This window comes from Nematostella vectensis, chromosome 6 (genome assembly GCF_932526225.1).
Source record: "Nematostella vectensis chromosome 6, jaNemVect1.1, whole genome shotgun sequence".
In the NCBI taxonomy this organism is placed as follows: Eukaryota; Metazoa; Cnidaria; class Anthozoa; order Actiniaria; family Edwardsiidae; genus Nematostella; species Nematostella vectensis.
In genome coordinates, this window is record NC_064039.1 from 2,518,692 (window position 1) to 2,538,465 (window position 19,774).

Sequence of the window (19,774 nt, forward strand, 5' to 3'; positions counted from 1 at the left end):
ATTGAGCGAAAATAATACGCGGAGGCACAGGCAGCAGAAACGGCAGGAATACGAAGAATCGAGTGAAGTGAATGGCATGTTCCTGGCGGGCTGATAAAAGTAGATACACAAACACACAGAAACAATAATGTGAGAGATTTCGTAAGAGCTCTTAGGAATAAATGTGCCACCACGCTGATTCTAGCCACGATTTATCGTCAGGGAGCAAGATAAACGGCTAGTCAGACGCGGTAAGGGAGGTAAACACTGTAAAAACTAGTCAGACGCGGTAAGGGAGGTAAAAACTGATGGATGCCGAGGACGTGGACTAGGGCGGAATAGAAAAAGGCTGAAGGGGAAACACGGAGATATTACCGCGTCTGAGGTGTATTTCAAACTGTTGTGATCGATCTAAACAGCTTGCTCCTATACACCAGCGTGTGGTTGCACATGTTATGTGTTTGTGTGTGAGGCTTACCTTACGTCGGATTTTCGCTTTACTAAGGTCCGCATTTTCATAGCTTGAGCTTGTGATAACACGGTACGACTAACGTGATAATGGAATGCAACGGATGTGATCAGATTACGATGTTACAAGCTTGTGTTGTTCTAATATGCATGTGTATTGTAGGGAGCGTATGAAGTAAGTGAGATTTGAGCAAGGCGCTAATTGATGTTAGCAAGTGTAAGTTGACACAGGACCAATTATGGCTGACAGCGATTTACGCCTCGAGGCAATTGGGGCCTCTGATTTTTTAGCTCCCCAAAGCTCCTCATAGTTGAACCAATGAATCCATGTATGAGAATCAGTGCGCACATGGACAACAACACAAATAGATCTAGATATTGGCTTTATTGAGCTCTAAAACTACTTCCAAATACTCGAAAAGAGTGCGTGCAAGGTGTTTCTAAAAACAAAATTTACAAAATGGGTCTAAATTTTCGAAAATGATTTGCGCGATTTATTTGAAATGAATAATATGGACAAGAATGAATAAATAAAGAACAACCTTCTTAACTGGGCTTGGTTATCGACGAGGAGAAGTAGTTCTGTCTCGTCGCTATCTACAGTATCTGCGAGGTGTTAAGAGAATGTGTGAGAAATCGTAACAAAAGATACTTTTAAGAAAAAAAGGTGGGTTTCTTTTCTTCCTTGCGCATTTTCCAGACACAGAATGGTACGTGTTCCGCCATTCCTCATTCCTTCTCTGCCAATCCCATATTCTATTATTAAACACATTTAAACAGCGGGACCCCGTAATAACTCGACCTCCCAAGGCAGCTAGCAAGGAGTCTGAGTTACTGTATCCGAGTTCTTGGCGTTCAATTGTATATATAAAATGTCTACAACGTTATACCCTACATATATACACACGGTTAATACCACAACAAACCCGGGCCTTGACAGTATGCACTACTCTTGAAACCCGGCTCACGTGGCGGTTACCATGGCGACCGCCTGTTTCTCACAGTATGCGGTACACGTAGTTAGTTTCCTGAGTACCGATACACCCCTTGGAGCCTGGCTCACACGGCTGGAAGCCAGCACCCACGCAGTTCGACGAGTTTCCGTTGCGGTTGTAGGTATTCACGCCATTCACGCCAGACCAGCATTCACCTGAGGAAGGGGACGCGTGTTAATGGATGACGTGGATAGCCGTGCTGGAAATAATGACGATGAAAGTGGTGATGATGATGACGAAGACGATGACGGTGATGGTGATGACGATGAAGATGCAAATGACGATGACGATGACAGTGTGGTGATGGTGATGGTGATAAGATAATGATGCAATGACGATGACGAAGACGGTGATGGTGACGGTGATGATGACGATGATGATGTAATGATGATGACGATGACGGTTACGATAAGTGATGGTGATGATTCTCATGATTTAAATGATGAGGAGGATGACGATACGATAGACATGATGGGGGTGCTGGTAGTAAAGGTGACGGAGGTGATAAAAGTGGCGATGATGACAAAGATGATAGAGCTGGTTGGGTAAATGAATGGTAAATGTCGTTGGTAAGGGTGGTAGTGAAATGGTGTCTTGGTGTAATAGTGTTGATTCTGCAAATTTTTGTGGTGTGGTTAAGGGGGTGGTGATGATGATGATGATGATAACGATAGATAAAGATTGTCAAGATGGTGATAATGGGGCAAGGGCGTTTGCAATAATAGTGATCTTTCACAATAAAATAAGCATTAGTTTTTTTTCGATTATTGTGTTGGCAATGATATAGCTGTCAATGATGATGCTGCTGCTGTTGATGATGATAAGCATCATTATCATCGTTTTGATGATATTTGACACTAATGCTCACCGTAGAACTGCATGCCAATGACTGTTCTGTTCAGCTCTTTGGCCCTCTCTGCGCACCTACAGATGAACTCCGGCAAGTACGTGTCCCAGTGCAGCCAGTCGATACGCTTGCCATTGAACACGGGGCTCGTTGAGTCACGCTCCGAAAGAATCAGATCTGGGAGGGGCCTGGGAATGATCATGTCGTCATGGTAGCATCCGATAGGCTCAAAGTTAACGCTACAGCCTGCAGAAGGTGATTATATCCGTTCAGAAAATACGAGTATTACTGTGCCCTGCAAAATTTTGCTGCCCATGGTGAAAAATGCTGCAAGGTGATATTTTCCAAACTAGTAACGCTGCGCCACAATACTCGATTAGTTCTCACGTGGGCGATCGCTCCTAATGGCGAGCAAAACACACCCCTACCCTCCCCGCCCCTTTTATGTTGGAATGTTCACTGATGAGCTCTTGCTTCGTATTAAAGTTTAGCTTGTGGACAACATGTGGAAACGTAATTATGATGTTCTGAATGATATTCTCGAGTTCGCGCGCGCATAACCATAGAAACCTCAACTACCAGAATGCAGCGCTCGCTTTTTTAAGTTTACATCAAACAAAGCGCGCGCTTCATGCCGGTAGTTGAGGTAGGTTTCCATGGTCAGTGCGCTCGTATGCTTATAGCTGGAATGGCCTATTGCATTACACTTACTAGTTATGTAATAGATGTAGTTGGCGGCAACTTCGCCCGCGCAGTGCTTCCCTCCCGGGGGACAGTCATTGAACTGTTTTGTGATGCAGCGATCAGAACTCCCGTCACGGCGGTATGTACGCGTTCCCTCGCCACTCCAGCATTGGCCTGTGGGTAACACGTTCAACGAAGTATGTATTTCGTCATTTCATAATAACCACGTCAGGTGTGTTCCTAGGATTTGCTGGGGGGGTGGGGGTGGGGGTTGCTTGGCCCATAGTATCTTATTATCTAGTATAATTACACACTATTTGCCCACTATGTTTGCACACTATGTTGCAAATACAACTTTACTTTTTTTTGTAGTATCAGGGCTGCAATAGCAATGTTGGACGACTTGTTTTTCTTTTCGGGCTATTTTTTTATGAGCTAATACTTAAGTACCAGAATTGTAGCCTCGAAATATTTTGGGGCACGATACAGAAAGATTCAGAAAAAATAGGGGGAGGGGTAACAGCCACGCCCCAACTGGTAATTTTGTAATAATTTTTAAAAGTATTTGCGGGGGGGGGGGACATGTCACCTGTGCCCCACCCCTGCTACAGCCCTGATTATGTACATATTAATCAGCGTATATAACAACAGCAACAATGATTGTAGTAACAAAGTAAACAATCACAGATATTCTTGTACTCTTAGTCAACTCACCGTAGGACTGCAAGCCGAAGATCTTGTACTTGTTCCCAAACGAACGCTTGGCGCACCTGCAGATCATGTCTTCGATGTGACTGTCCCAACGCTTGAAGTTGATCAAGTGTCCGTTATATGCGCGGCTTGAGCTGTCGTGCTCATCAGATATCATGATTGGCAGGGGGCGTGGCTCTTGAAGGCGATCCTTAAAGCAGCCAAGCTGGGTGTAGCTAATGTCGCAGCGCTCAACTAAACATGGATTAGACGTGAATTGATAAAAATAGAAATCTAGATGCACAAGAACATTTCTATGAATTCATGTTGATGAAAAAAAAGACGAACGAGGATGACCAGCAGTGTCACGGTAAAATAAGCTCTTTCCTTTATCAATTTCCATGCCCTGTTGTTATATACAAAATTGGCCAATACTTCTATACGAGGGTGATGTAATAGATCGTTTCCCTTTTTTTCGACTTAGGAAAGTGGAGCTCGTTTAATCACACCGCTTTACCCGCGCACTTTCTGCACATGCATCTGTATATAGAGCCTGGGTTAGTGGGGAATAGTGGGGGGCGTATAGCTAAGTAGTGCTATTTTCACATATTCCTGTTTCCATTTTTCGCTAATAACATGAGTAAATTAAGCTACTTCTCGTATTTGTCCCGACCTGAATTATACTACGGTAGCATACAAGTTCGATTTGACTTTTACATATTCTACCCGCGCCCTCTTTATATAAAATTGATTCCCGAATTTTTAATCCACAGTGTTGGATGAAGCGACCATCAATCGGCCAACTTCTATTCGTCGACCATTTAAAAGTCTAATTTTATCTTTACTTATCAGATTGCTAGTATATTTAGATACCTCCATCAAGCAGCGATCACCATCTTTACGTAAGGGCTGCGATTATATATACCTTTATTTAGCGTCCAACCCCCACTAAGCGGCCACTTGTATGGTCCCGAGTGTGACCGCTTTAGAGGTACCACTGTATATTCATCTGAACCAATCTCTCACCTATCCTGTAGACGAAGTTGGTGTATTGCTTCCCCACGCAGTGCTTGTCGTCCGGCTTGCAAGGCTTGTAGTTCTTGCTGACGCATTGTGAGGACTCGCCATTTCGGTCATAAGTATCCCTGGCATCCGGGCCACTCCAGCACTCCGCTAGAGCATGATGGGATAGTCACGTTACACTCAGTGTCATTGTATGCAAAGTTTTAGCAAAGGGCCGATTGCTTTTTAGTTGTCATGTGGTGCCAATACAGGGCGGATGGAATGTAAAAAAAAAAACTATGTATGCATGAGAGCATTGTCAGGAACCCATGTACAGGGCAAGATAAGATCGCATAATTATATCAAAAAAGTTAAATTAAGAGGCAGTCCTGCTTTAGCAGTCATGCAACGTCAGTACAAGACAATGTCAAGAGGCAATCACGTAACTGTACTAGGCGCAATACATGACACGATGGAATGGCATGGTCACGTGTTGCGAGTAAAAAACATGAAGGAATAGCATGGTCACGTGTTCTTATTAAAGAGTATGATAGAATGGCATGGTCACGTGGTCTGAGTAAAGAGTATGATGGGATAGCATGGTCACGTGTTCTGAGTATATAGTATGATAGGATGGCACGGTCACGTGTTCTGAGTAAAGTGTATGATGGAATAGCATGATCACGTGTACTGAGTAAAGTGTATGATGGAATAGCATGGTCACGTGTTCTGAGTAAAGAGTATGATAGAATAGCATTTGTCACGTGGTCTGAGTAAAGAACACGATGGAATAGTGTGACGTCAGTAATGCTGTGGTTGTGCTCTTTGTTTTGTTCTCACCATAGAACTGAACGCTGAATATCTTGTATCCCCTCTGTCTGCTGAGTGAAGCGCAGCGACAGATGAAGCCCGGCATGTACGTGTTCCAGTTGTTCCAGTCCACATCCGTGCCGTTATACGACTCGGCCGACGGGTCACGCTCGTTCAGTATGTACAAGGGCAGTGGGCGGGGTGGTATCTGGTCGTCGTGGAAACAGCCAACTCGCTCAATTTCAACTGCGCACTGCGGCTGACCTGTGACCACAAGACGCATGCGCATATCACTCGATTACAATGAAATCTAGAGGAGATTCTCAACACAAAGCGGGAGATGAAACCGCTGTGGGGAATGGCTGTTATCTAGGGGTTCCACTTTATTCAGTTTCCCTATGTTAAACAGATCCTGTATCTAACTTGTTGCGTTAATAGAGCATGATAGCCCCGCCCGTCATATAAGTACATCCCCAACTAAAGCAACTCGACCATCGCTTGTGCCGCCGGTGATTTAACTATCGACGCCTTTTCTGTATTACTCACATGTTTTTTTTTTTTTATCAAAAAAACTATGTAAAGTAGTGACATTTTCTTACGTATTTTGTAGATAAAGTTAGAGCCACTAACTCCGACACATGTGCGGTTTCCTGGTGGGCACTTTTCATAGTTTATTCCGATGCAGTCAGTAGAGACGCCATCGCGATCGATGTCAAGCAAGTTCTCAGGGCCGCTCCAGCACTCACCTAACGAGAAGAGGGACGATTTAATGATCTATGTGTATTTCTGTCTGCCCTTGTTACGTTATGTCTATGTGTTTGTTCGTCAATCAAAAGACTTGAAGGGGTAAAAGGAGAACTGGGATTTGTCCCTATTCTAGGACAGGAAAAATGATTCGGGTTTCGATCCAAGACCATGGTTTTAGTAATCAAGAAAAGTAACCAGATGATCATTTGGGAAAACAGCCCCCCCTTCTCCCCCCCCCCCCCCCTCCCTTCTTAGGACCCTGTGTATTCGGCTTCCTCTGTCTATTTGTCTGCCAGCCCTCACCGTAAAACTGGATGCCAAAAGTATCATAACCACTGTCCAAGGCTTTCTTTGCGCAGCGGCAGACCATCTCCGGCATGAGCGTGTTCCATTTATTCCAATCAATTGCGTTCCGGTCGTTCGATAACTGCTCGGTAAGAGGCTGAGGCTTCCGACCACTGTCTCGATAACATCCGATGGGCTCGAAAGCAACTTCATTACAGCCACCAGCAGACTGAGCCACTGTACAACACATTAACATTTACAGTCGTTTGACAAAAGCCCGCATCTAAGCATGGGTAAAAAACACTGAAGCGCCTAGCTGCATTAGCCACGGCACAACTTCAGACTAATGCTGCATTCACACCAAAACCACGTTCATTTAAACAAGGTTTTTTTTGCCTGATAACTTGCCAAGTTTCTCATTCTGTTGAAATAGCTAAATGATCACTTAGTAACATGTACAGCAGCACAGTTTATTCAGTTTTTCAAAGAGTTGTTACAAGAGTCTTGGTTCTGTCCACTCTTGGGAGATTGAGATTTGAACCAGTTTAATCAAACCATCTTTAAACTGGTTTAAGTGCTGGTGTGAATGCGGTATAAACGCGGTAGCGGTGGCTAATATATGCAGCTAGGCGCTTCAGTGTTTTTTTTTTTTTTTTTTTGCTTACATGCGGGCTTATCGCGTAGTCGCGAAGCCGGTCCAAGACAACCATTTGTCAAATGACTGTATACATATTGATACGGGCCCGCACATGAACATCGGTAACACCAGTATTGACTAAGTCTTACCCTCATTATGACTGATAGAGTAGCCGTTCACAATCCCTCAACAAAGCATACACTTGGAACGTAACCCACGGACTACGCGCACGAAACTACAGGCAACCGTGGCCATAACATGAGAAACCCAGGTAAAACCACTCTAAATTTAAAGGCAGGAGATACGTGTAAATCTCCGTGTCGGGGAGAGCTAAGTACGGGCGTTAATTCAAACGAAACCACTCAATTATGTAGCCAAATTCGTAGTTGGTGAAAATCTTGTGAGAATGAAGCACAGAAATAGTGCTGTGTCTACTTGCACGTCTTCCAGTAAAGGAGGAAAAAAAACTAGCTGCACGGCTGTCTCTCATTTTTTCGATTTTTAGCCTAAATAACAAGTTTCTGGCTTTGAAACACTTCCACGATTATTAAGAAAAGCCAAGAGATGTTCTTCAGCTTGAAAAGCTGTGCATTGAATGACCCGCAAATGCTCGGCACAGCCAGTATGAATGAAGCCTGGAGTTCGACACCTCGTTTTCGCCATAACAGCTGTGCAAGGAGAAAAAAAGTAGATGCACTTCCCTTTTTTCTTTTTGCCATTAAGCCAAAATGAAAAGTTTTGGCTTTAAAAACTTCCCACCGTTATTTAGAACCGTCAAACGATGGCTTCGAGCTTGAAAAAATTCGCTAAAGGCGACATGCGAATTGCTCGGCACATAATGAACGCTGCATGAAATGTCGAACTCCACGCTTCGTTCATACTTTGCCGAGTATTTGCGGGCCGCTTGTTGCATAGCTTTTCAGGCTAAAAATCGTCGCTTGGCTGTTCTAAATAATCGTGGAAGTGTTTTAAAGCCAGAGACTTGTTATTTAGGCTTAAAAAACGAAAAAAAACTGGAGACAGCCGTGCAGCTAGTTTTTTTCCTCCTTTACCGGAAGACGTGCAAGTAGACACAGCGTTGAAATAGATAACTACGAGTTTGGTTGTTGAATGGAAACGGCACGAATCCAGCTTAAAATACAAAAAATTGGAAATGATAAGATAAAGCGGTGCTCTCTACGATAGGTACTAAGTGTTTATGTGTTTTCAAAGCTATTTTTATCAACTGGCAGTGATTTAAGTGCGGGGAAAATCAGAAGAGACAGCCGAATTCGCTGTTTACGACCAACTTCTAACTACAAGTTTTATCGGCAAACGTCAAGATTTATAGTAAAAATACAAACGACAGTCTCATTCTTATATGTAATTGGAGTAACCTAGGTAATATCAAACACAAGTTTAATAGTAGGACTTACACTGCTCTTGTAAGTGGTTTGTTTGCTTTTTGTTTTTCGTTTCTTCGTAGTAAATTTGTTTTTCTACAATTGAGTCCCAACTCTACACTAAAAGCGGCCGAGCAAAAAAAAACAGGGCTAGCACTTTCTACGCTGACCGGAAAATGCTTTTTCGCTTGTCCTAGTCAGGGAGCAGATTCCAGTTTCGCTCAACCCTCACCACAGAAAAGGTTTGACAGTGGAATCTTATAGAACAAGACCCCCTGAACAACGCTAGCTAGTTCGTAAAGCCGATTTGTGGTGTCAATCAAAAGATATGGGCGTGTTTTATTACGGCACTCGTAGTCCTGCATGGAAACGAGGCTCACATTAAGAGGGCGCGTTTTTTTACATTTTCCGTGCATAGAAAAGCTATAACTTTACAGTTTTTATACATATCAACATTCTAAGGAAATGGCTAAAGTACGCCCCAGATAAAGAAAAGTCACGTGATCTGTCACGTGATCAGTCACGTGCAAAAAATGTTGCTTTTCCTTACGAAAATCCCGCCGTTGCCGGTAAAACGGATTCAGTCTACTCAAGGCGACTGTTTTCCACTCATCTAATGGCTGCTTTGAGCTCTGAGCTGATGTCCGTGTCGCTGGAGATACATCTGCCTTTATTTATCCCTAGCCTGCACCACAGGAAGCCCGCTCCTATAAAAAGTAGAAAATGTTATAAAAAAAAGATAATTATGTCCATATTATCATCTCTATTTCTTACTAACGTGTATTACTCAGTCAGAATCTGAATCCGAGTCGTCATAATCGGAGAGGTCATTGCATGCTAGTCGCAAAGAATACTGGTTCCTGCAGTCTGTTCAAGCCATGCAGCTGCACGCTTCGGAGCAAGAGAGTCCGTTGTTATTGCAGGAACAGTTCCTCTGACAGCCAGATTTGCAGCCACACGTCGAGAGCTCTAACAAACTGCTTGGGGCAGGGTCCTTGGACATCAGAACTGGCTTCAGCTCAATACCTGACCTCTCCCACCCGCTATCTTCTGGCCTCGGGAGGTCCTGCATTGCCTCCAAGAAGCGACGCCATACAAGAGCTTGGTAGTTGGCCCGTTCCAGGTGATGTTGCAGACTGTTGGATGTTGGAGGAAGCCTTTCGCTCTTTTGTTTCTTCTGGCAAAAGAGGAAGTAGCGTAGCTTATCAGCTGATGTTGACTTTCTCTTGTGGTAAAGATTGCATATATACTCTTCACACTTGGACCTAGTTGCAGCACCGACGTTTTCTGCAGCTCCGAGCAGACTTAGACTATCCTGGTGATCCTTGTTACTTTGAAGGATGTCCCATGCTTTTTTTTTGCCAATTCCACTAAGAGAGCTCGTAGAATCGCAACCAGAAATGGCATGAAATCCTGGCAGAGCATCGCACATTCTCTCTCCCAGATGTTGAGCCATAGCGTCCTTGAACTTTCCCAGACTGGCTGCTAGCTTCTCTATTTCACACTCAAGTACCTCTAGGTTCTGAGAGGTGTTGTCTCTTGATAGGATGGCCTCCCGAGATTCCTCAATCCTACTGATCATCGTCTCGTCCAGACCGCTGTCCTCGCAATCTTTGCACCACTGTGCATAAGCACTCCACATCATGCGATGTAAGGCCTCCATTGATAGCTTGTGCGCTCTTATTCCTCTGTTGTACGACTTACCCTTTAACAGGGCAGAGGTTGTACCGGCAGCATAAACGCCTGACTCTATGAGAAGGTCGTCTAGACCAGAACTCGCAAACTTCTTGCCAAGCAACGACAAAAAGTTGAGGGCGATATGGAAGCCTCCAAGTCTGATGACAGTGTTGGCAATTTCCTCTGGGTAGCGCAACTGGATTTGCTTTGCTTTGATATAGCAAGGTCAATGTTATTACAGTATCTTCTTGACCAGCAACAGCACTGACCTTTTGTGCGTGTTTTAGGACGGTGTAGACGGTACTGAATTCAGTAGAGGCGCCATCTATCATTGGGAAGTAGCCTATCTTGCTTGACAGAGGTAGATCTGGGTAAAGTATCGTGTTAAACCCACCCCATCCGGGCACAGTTTGTTTCATGACCGCTTCAGGAGTGCGCCCTGTGAGATCCATGCGGAGTAGAAGCCAGATCTCGTCCTCTCGCAACGCACGAACTAAAACATCAAGCTCGCTACTAGACCACTCGTTCTTTACCTTCCTGATGTGTTCATTGAGTGCAGGTCGTCTTCCATAACAGGGGCACTCCAGCAGTTCGTAAAGATTTGTGGATTCTGGCAAGGATCGTCTCCTACTGCTATGGTCAGCCAAGATGATTGGTGGCGGATCTGGACCAAAAACCTTCCGTTGGTAAACGACCATTGTCGTGGCGTGTGTGGTATTCTTTCCATCTAGGGTCTCCTCATTCAAGTCATTGTTGTCTGCAGCAAGCTGAACGAATGCTCCTGGCGAAATGACTGATGGTGCAACAGTTCCGTGCTGCTCCGCTCTTGCCTCCATTGCAAGGCTTGTATCAACTGCTTTCAGGTCATCGTACAACGAGCTATGGCCCATGCGATTGAGTAGTGATACTAGTTGCTTTGACCCTGGGGGCGTCTTAGGGCGTCTATAAGGGAAATTTGACTGGAGAATATAATTTCCGGTTTATTCTTGCTGGGCTGCTGATAGAATGTAATACGGTCTTCGAAGTGGTGCTTAAGACGAAGCTTCAGACGTTGCTTAGAGTAAGAGCTCCCATCTACGCCTCTTTCTTCAAGTAGACCACAGTACTTGCTTAGAAGTGTTACCATGTCATAAGCCTTTCCTTCTTCGATTCCTTCTCTGATTTCAGCTGCAAGCGTCTTGAATGCCTCATCATACAGTGATTCCCCCTTTTCTTTTACAAACCCTTTATGCTTAACCCATTGACTCCTGGCTTTTTTGGAGCTGAATTTACAAAAAACAGACTGAAAACAGATACCTCCCCCCTATTCTGAGTTTTATACAGCCCGTCAAAGTCAAACACAGCTGCACCTAGTCAGCGGTATCCAAGCTTTCCAACAGTGCTTTGCGGTCCCCACTTTTAACCCCTCGTCGTTGTGCTGAAGCCAGCACAAGTTGATGGTTGCTTGTATTTTTCATCAAAAATACAGCTATGAGCATATTAGGAGAGTGTCTCGGGACATCATGAAGTCTTTTGGGGCATAATTGAGTGCTTTGCTTATGGATATTTGCAAGCAAAAGTGGATTCATGATGATTTTTTCTTGTTTGGCTTTGCCTGGATGAGAAAATAATTTGCTAATGAATCACCACAGCTCTCCTAAATGCTGTCTTTTCTGAAACCAAATTGATTCCAAAATTGTTTACACTGCTATTCTGGGTCTGTATGACCTGGAATTGATTTGTTTGGCTTCGGGGTGAAAAGACTTATAAAAAACCATCTGAATTTGGGGAGAGGAGTGTTGACTGGCCCTCCCCTCGTGAATTTTCCCCTGGATCTCCCAGAATGCTTTGCAATACGTAAAGACATCTTCGTGGTTGTACAATCCTTCAAGGAGTGGACATTGTTTTTGAGGCCATGGAAATGTACCTGGAGGATCAGAATAAAGGTATCTATTTGTGTCTTGAGCTGTGTTTGCTGATCTCTCTCCCTTGTGTGGTATTTTGAGCGTTTTATTGAGAGGGGTGATTCTGCTTTTCTCTCCTTGTTCGATTTGAGATTTGTCAAAGAACCTGTGCTATTATTTGGCTTAAGAGTAGATGCCAACACCTTGGTTGGATGCATATCTGCAAGCCTGAGTATCTTCATCTTGTTGTGTTTATTTTGCATTTATGAATTTTTTGGGGTTGTGAGTACTTCCCAAAGCCGGTACAGGCCGGTTGAGGGGTCAATGTGTTAAGGTTGGATTTGCTAACATAGGAGGCATGGCAATTCTTGTGGTACCTCCCATCTGCTGCACACAGATCATTTCTTACACTGTCAAGGAGTCGTAGCATCTTCTCATCGCCTTTGCTTGTCGCAGCTTGTCTAAGGGATAGGCTTGCCTCATTCGTAGCTATGTTTAGCAACCTCTTATCTTTCTTGTAGCTTCTGTTGCCACATATTAAGCATTTTGACAAGCCGATGGGCGGGGTAGAAGATCGCGTAGAGATGGTTGGTTCGCTGCTTATTTGGTTTTCCACATCTCGGGCTTGGGCCTCAAACTTCGCATGACAATGCCGTAGATTATGCTCGCTGGTGTACGATGAGTAGCACGTCGAGTGCCACTGTATCTCCCGCTCTGATATCTCCTCCAAATCTTTGTTAAGTCGCTCGTAAACCTCGTCTCTCCTTATTCTTACAGCATTTTTAAATGTTTCAACGGATGCCTTCTTTACGTTTCTTAGCTTCTCATCTCTACGATCGACTTGGCAGATGATGCATTTCGAAAAAATACTAGCTCTTTTCCTCCTATTTAGCGGGATGTCAAATTTTTCGAGTTCTTTAGCCATTACTAAGAAAGATACGATTCTTGTCAATTTAATAGCATTTTTAATAAAACAAATATACTCAACTTACAACGTACAAGTCTTAAGAGAGTAAAATTTCCATTTATATCAACTAAAATCTATTTTAAATATCAAAAAGTCGTTGTACTTACAGACATTGTAAAGACTCTGCCATGGGCGCCGCCATCTTGGATTGAGCTAGCTTCGACATCATGATGAGACATATTTAAATATATACATTTATAAATCATCTTTAATTTTGATTGTAAATGCTGCGGCTTTTTTATAGTCGTGTTTTTGTATACTGTAGTACTACCTACTTGTTTTATTCATGACCTGGCCATTTTTCCAGCAATATGTTTTACCTACATATTAATAGGAGCGGGCTTCCTGTGGTGAGGTAGGAATAACTACACATGTATCTCTAGCGACACGGATATCAGCTCAGAGCTCAAAGCAGCCATTAGATGAGTGGACAACAGTCGCCTTGAGTTGAATGATTCCGTTTTACCGGCTACGGCGGAATTTTCGATAGGAAAGACAACATTTTTTATCATTATTACATTTTGACACGTGACAGATCACGTGACTTTTCTTTATCTGGGGCATACTTTAGCCATTTGCTTAGAAGGTTGATATGTGAAAAAAACTGTGAAGTTATAGCTTTTCTAGGCACGGAAAAATAGAATAAACGCGACCTTTTAAAATGAGCCTCGTTTCCATGCAGGACTACGAGTGACGTAATAAAACACGTCCATATCTTTTGATTGACACCACAAATCGGCTTTACAAACTAGCTAGCGTTGTTCAGGGGGTCTTGTTCTATAAGATTCCACTGTCAAACCTTTTCTGTGGTGAGGGTTGAGCGAGACCTAATTTTTCCGGTATCTGCTCCCTGACTATCCAGATTCGCATAAAAATATCTCAAACCAATCTTTTTCGGCGTCGATTGCCGACTTTTTGTGGGACATTTGTGGGACCACATGGCTGTTATTTCCTGATTGGCTATTCGTGCGCGCGTGATTGACGGATCTATGAATTCTTTCGGCAAAGCTCGAGTCAAGTTTTTAACCGAACTCGAGAGCGGCGAGAGGCAAGCTGAAGCTCGGAGCCCTGAGTTTACACCGCGCCTCCTCCCATGATTGACGGATCAGAAAACGCAGTAAATCTTTCGAGTTTTGAAAACGACTAAAAAACAACAAATTTGACAAAAAAAGCTGGACAAAAATTCAACTCCCAAATGGAAACAAAATATTTTAAAACCCAAAGTCTAAATTTCAAACGAAATTGACGCCGAAGCGAGCGAATAGATGAGCCCACTTGATGTTTGTTTTCATATAGGGAGCAGACCACTGAATTTTAAACGAGTCTTTTTACAGCACATAGATCCCTATAAGCTGTCCTGAAGCCATTATTTACCAAAAAGGATGTCGTAGTTTTGTTAGTATCTGTGTCTACAAATGATAATGCATTTCACTTGGGTTGGCTACCATTATTGAAATGCTAATGATTTTGAAATGAAGGACAATTTGTCATTCAATTGTGTGATTTGTAATCAGTTGTGCATTGTCAACGAAGCAAAAAGCCACTACATTTATTGATTACATTTCTATGTCTGGTATAATGACCGGCTTAAGATCTTTATGCGAATGCCAAATTCGTCAACCAAACGAACCAAGCCTTTATCTTCGCATGTTTTTCTTTCTGTCAATCTTATTACACATCAATTTCGCCCACAGTGTTTAATCGCTACTTCAAACTGTTTACTTTTTCCACCTAAAAACCCTACTTTTTTCATCATCTAAAAAATTATCAGCCACCAATTCCAGCTATGGGGTTCAAACATTCGCCCCTGGCAGTCACGTCCGCAATTTTATAAGTATTCTAACCCATTTTAAGTAAATGTTTTGAGAAATTCAGTTAATTTCAATTTAAAGATTTAAATTACTTTTTTGGACTGACATCTGACATTCCTTTACATCTCTACTGAAAGGTTTTTGAAAGCCTGCAGACAGTTCGTAGCCCCCTTAATTTATCAAACCTGTGCCGATATATAGTTTACCCTGTGACATTATATATCTCCAAGTTTCGCTCTCTAGTTTTTTCAGCGCCACAATATTTTTCACATGACAATTTTATATAGACAAACAAAAATATACATTTGTTACAAAACATGAGCTTGCGTAATCTAATGGTTGATTAAATTATGACCCCGAAATTTATATAACCTTCTACTAAAGCTCTACTAAGTTACAGAAAAAGCGGAAATAAATAGTTTCAACATATACTTGAGACTTAGTACCCGCAACAGAAAAAGAAAATGACTCTAGCTTGTCTATCGACAGACGGGACAGTCAAATGTTAACTAAGCAAGATGATCAATCTTTCAAAAGATCTTGAATTCTGTCAAACTGCACTAGCGCACAAAGTGTTAAATATCGAGGCTCAGCACCTAACACCGATGATATGTTTTACTGCTATCGATAAAGTTCTCTTTTCTTATAAGACGAATACAACTGACGTTTTCATCGCTTGCTGCAATAACACGATAACGAGTTTAATTAATTGTTAAGATAAATAGCGGTTTACCACATAAGGCGTTCAGCAATTAGTCGGAATAGCATCGACCGTGTATTCCAGTACAGGATACTCACCCGCAAGTACAGCGATGCCTACATACAGCGCTGCTAACATGGTGCGTGTCTCAAGGGCTCCGAATGCTACTTGAAAGATGCAAGTTTTACTTTCACTCAAGACAGCACCAGTAAAAGGCTTGACGTGACCTTATAACACGGCTATTTCAAACAGCCGCTAAGAGGACATTTAGCTGAGCGACCGCGCTTTTAATAACAGACCGGAAGTCGTGGTTATTAACTCTGTTAATGACTAACGCGCGGCGCTCGGCGCACGCTTCCTCGATACTTGGAAGTAAAAAACGTGATGCGTACCAGCTAGTGTTGAAAGACAAGTGTGCGCAATGAGCATTTTTAGAATATTTAGGAAATTACCTCACAGATAAGGTGCTATAAGCGGCAGTGCCATGAATACTGTAACAATAAGAAGAGTTTACTTTACAGTGCTAAGGCAATTAATGGCGGAAACAAATTGCGCAAAATAAATGACTTCATGTTCAGACTATGATCTTGCCTGAGTTTTTATATCGCAACCACTGCATTCAATGCAATCTCCCCCCTTTACAGTTCTCATTTCTACACTCATACGGTATCGCGAATGCTTTTTGACTGATTTCTGAACTTACTTAATATTTGGAGTTCATGGCCGGCGCGACCTCGGAAGGTGAACGCATTAACAGTATTCACCTACAAAATCTTGAAAAAATTTGCAGAGTTTGTGGAAATCGCCTCAAGAAATACAAAGACCGGTTCGAAACTAGTTATAATTGCAAGGGCCACGTAGTATTTCTTGCTGAAACCTACAATTTGAGTATTGAAAAGGACGATCAGACGATTCACCCATCGAAGTTCTGTCGTGAGTGTTTTCGGTCGTATCGCATCCACACTCGCGAGGTCGTTTTTTGGGAAAAACAGACTGACACTTGCAGTACTTGCGAAAAAGAAGAGTTTGCAAGAAAAGGAGGAAGACCAAAAAAGTCAAAGCGAGGTGGTGGAAACACAAGAAAAGCGCAGCGACGGATCTCCTTTGTAGACTCTGTTGCGGCGTTACAAGATTAAATAGCCGATGTGACAAAAGAGATTGCAAGTCGACGGATTGATAATTTTTCAGAACGGTTCGAGTTGAACGAAATCCGAAAAGACGACTTCTATTGTCCAATTTGCTGCGAGCTATTGGACAAACCGGTCGAGACAATCTTTACGCATAATGCTTGTGGCGCGTGCCTTACACAAGCCCTTGCCGTTAACTCTTCATGCCCGGTGTGTAAAACAATCCTCAGTTCCGGGGACGACATCAAAAAGTTCAACCATACGCTACTTGGTCTGATAGAAAGTCAAATATACAAGTGCAAAGGATGCGGTAAGGAAGTACAATATCAGCATTGTGGGGAACATGAATGTCGACCAAGCGAAGGCAGCGCCCCCCCAAACGTCGCCCAACAGCAGCCATCCCAGACAATCAGCGAGGCCCTAAAAGACCTGAGAGATGGGAAAATGAATAGGGAGGTCGCCGAACTGGGGACTGCAGTGGTGCGAGAACTTTTAAAGCGCTCAGCTGACAAAACCGTCTCACTACCATGCCGCGGAAAGGTAAATACCCACCCACCCCCCCCCCCCCCCCGAAAAAAAACATTCAATTTGACCATTTCTTCTTGTCAAAATAAGCTAATTACTGTTTTTGATCCACAGTCATTGGTGTTAAAACACACGCCAAATTCCCAAAAGCCAAATGACGAGGTTACATTTACAGAAGGTCGGTGGGAGGCTAAGCGCGGGTGGGGAGATGGACACCCTGGTTATCCATCAACTGCGACAAAAGGAGAAGAAGGAGCGCGAGGCAGTTCTAAAGAAAGCCCTTGGCAAGGAACTCATCTTGCAGATTCCAGAGGGAGAGGCCTTGGCCATGAAAGCTGACCTCCGCCTACCTTGGTTTGCCCTTGGAAAGCTTACGCGGTAGGTTTTTATTTATAAAAATCTAAATTAATCCTTTGTTAGAAACGAAATAATTGGTTGAAGTAGCAACATATCTTAAAGTATTTGTTTCGCTACGACAGGTGGTTTAGTAACTGGATTTTGTCCACATTTTGTTCACAAAGCCCAAGAATATCGAAGCCGTTTGCCACAGAGTCATTGAGGTCTGCCAGACTGAGTGTCCAGAACTACTTGGCCAGGCAAGAACTGTCAAGGCAAAATTCCAACAGTTGTTCAGCTTATTCAGTGTTTGCCACTTCAAGTACAATTCTGCGACCCCGATGTCCCAAGAACAGTTATCAATTCTGGGTAAATACGAATTGAAATAGTGCCATTCTACAACCTGAATATTCAAACCTATTTTGACTTATTTTTCGCCAACAGAGCAAGATATCAAACTACTATGTGGTTACTACCGCGAAACATTTCCTGATGAGTCTTTCCCTCCCAAGTTACACATGCTGGAGCACCACGTCGTGGAAATTCATCAGGCGCTGGAGATTCCATTTGGGCTTTTTCGGGGAGCAGGGAGGCGAATCAATCCACCATGAGCTTCAGGCCCTGCACCGTACGCACAGCCAAACAAAGCCGGCTACAAATCGCCTCAAAGCCATCATCCAAGATCACTACGTGATCGTTGCACCGGCTAACAGGAACGTTATTCCTGAGAAGAAACGGCGTAATCTTAAAAGCAAAGAAAAGCAATGAAGTTAGAAGTTAGAATTAAAGGCCGATATCATTGCAATATATTTGTATAAATTAAGTAACTACTTATAGCTTTCGGTTGAATCAGGCAGACTCCATTATTTTAGCAAACGAAATACGAAAACATAATATTCATACTAATTATTGTAGAAGCTTGCAAAATATTTAAGTTGCTTAAAGTTATCGTAGAGGTTTTCTGAAACCATAGCATTATGATAGTAAGCGACTAACTTTATGTAAAACCAATTTGAAAGCCACAATCAATAAAAACAGCTGAAGCCTCTAATGGCGATGCGATACACAACCAACAAAACATGCCAAGACGGATAAGATCGTAGAATGTTTAATAATCATTCGCGACACGAACTTACCTCGTGATTCCATTCATGAGAGCTAATACTTCAACCAGTTACCCTCAGATTTCCTTGGAAAACTCCGACAAGACAGCAAAATGAAGCCATTCCTAGCTAAATGGGTAATATTTTTATCGAGGGGGAATTCGATTGCCATCATTATAGGTCGATTTTCTCGAGAATTTTAGCAAAATTGATGCCGTTTTCTGTCCTCAAGGCCAAAAACCCGCTTCCCCTGGATCATTTGCACATTAGTGGCTTAAAATATGCTGTTTTTGATTGGTTTAAAATACAATGGGCTTTTCCAACTAAGACGCCATCTTTACGTAGTCAAGGGCAATGAAGACCGCTTACGTACTGTTCGCGGGCGACTAAATGTCCTCACCGACGATGCCGTGATAATTGTTATGGGTAGTTAGCGGCTACTTTATGACGTCATCGTGTTCAATATCATAATATGCTACATTAAAATTCGTCCCCAGAGCCCACGTGCCTTTGTGCCAGCGGGGGAATAAATTAAACATGAGGGGAGGTGTGAGGGAAAGAAAGGATAAGCTAGTAGACGCCTTGAATCTTAAAAAAAGGGCAGTGCAGGCTTGTGATTGGTTGGGCTGAGTCTTGCATTGCTACGCGACCACCGGAACCCGAACGGCGATTGGCAATTCTCAGTTTCACTCATACTACATCGTGACCTTTCGATCTCGTCTCAGCGACTCAAATGAATTCTCTTCTCATCTTTCAAAGAGACCTAAACAGAGCGTTGAGATCTACAGTCTAGCTCACGGAAACGCTAGCAACTCAGGCTAGCGCCGTAGCGGGGTCGTTTATATAAGAGGCGTAAAGTATCATTAACGATCATTTTACTTTTTCACTCCTGATTTGAATGGTCAAAATGAAATAAACGTAGATGTGCTGGTGTATTGTAAGGGTATGGGGTGGTCAATATGAATGAGGGATCCATCAGGGGATGTCTATTGGCGGACACGGGTTTCCTCTTTTAGAGGGGTGGATTGTTTATGGGTTTATGTTTTTTTTTTATTCGCTCATGTCAGCATGAATTCTATATTGAATGGGATATATGGCCGGGGGTTCAGTTGCTAGCGG

At 43.0% G+C, this 19,774-nt stretch overlaps 1 protein-coding gene across 1 annotated transcript; it reads right to left on the minus strand.

Moving 5' to 3' along the window:
- Window positions 1-813: 813 nt before the first annotated feature.
- Window positions 814-15,797, minus strand: LOC5514576. The gene is made up of 9 exons (XM_032384256.2): window positions 15,663-15,797; window positions 6,526-6,744; window positions 6,075-6,221; window positions 5,506-5,739; window positions 4,690-4,836; window positions 3,688-3,918; window positions 3,001-3,147; window positions 2,311-2,535; window positions 814-1,597 (listed from the first exon to the last, which is right to left on the minus strand). The coding sequence occupies exons 1-9, from the start codon at window positions 15,700-15,702 to the stop codon at window positions 1,446-1,448; spliced, it is 1,542 nt and encodes a 513-aa protein (XP_032240147.2). The 5' UTR covers window positions 15,703-15,797; the 3' UTR covers window positions 814-1,445.
- Window positions 15,798-19,774: the final 3,977 nt, after the last annotated feature.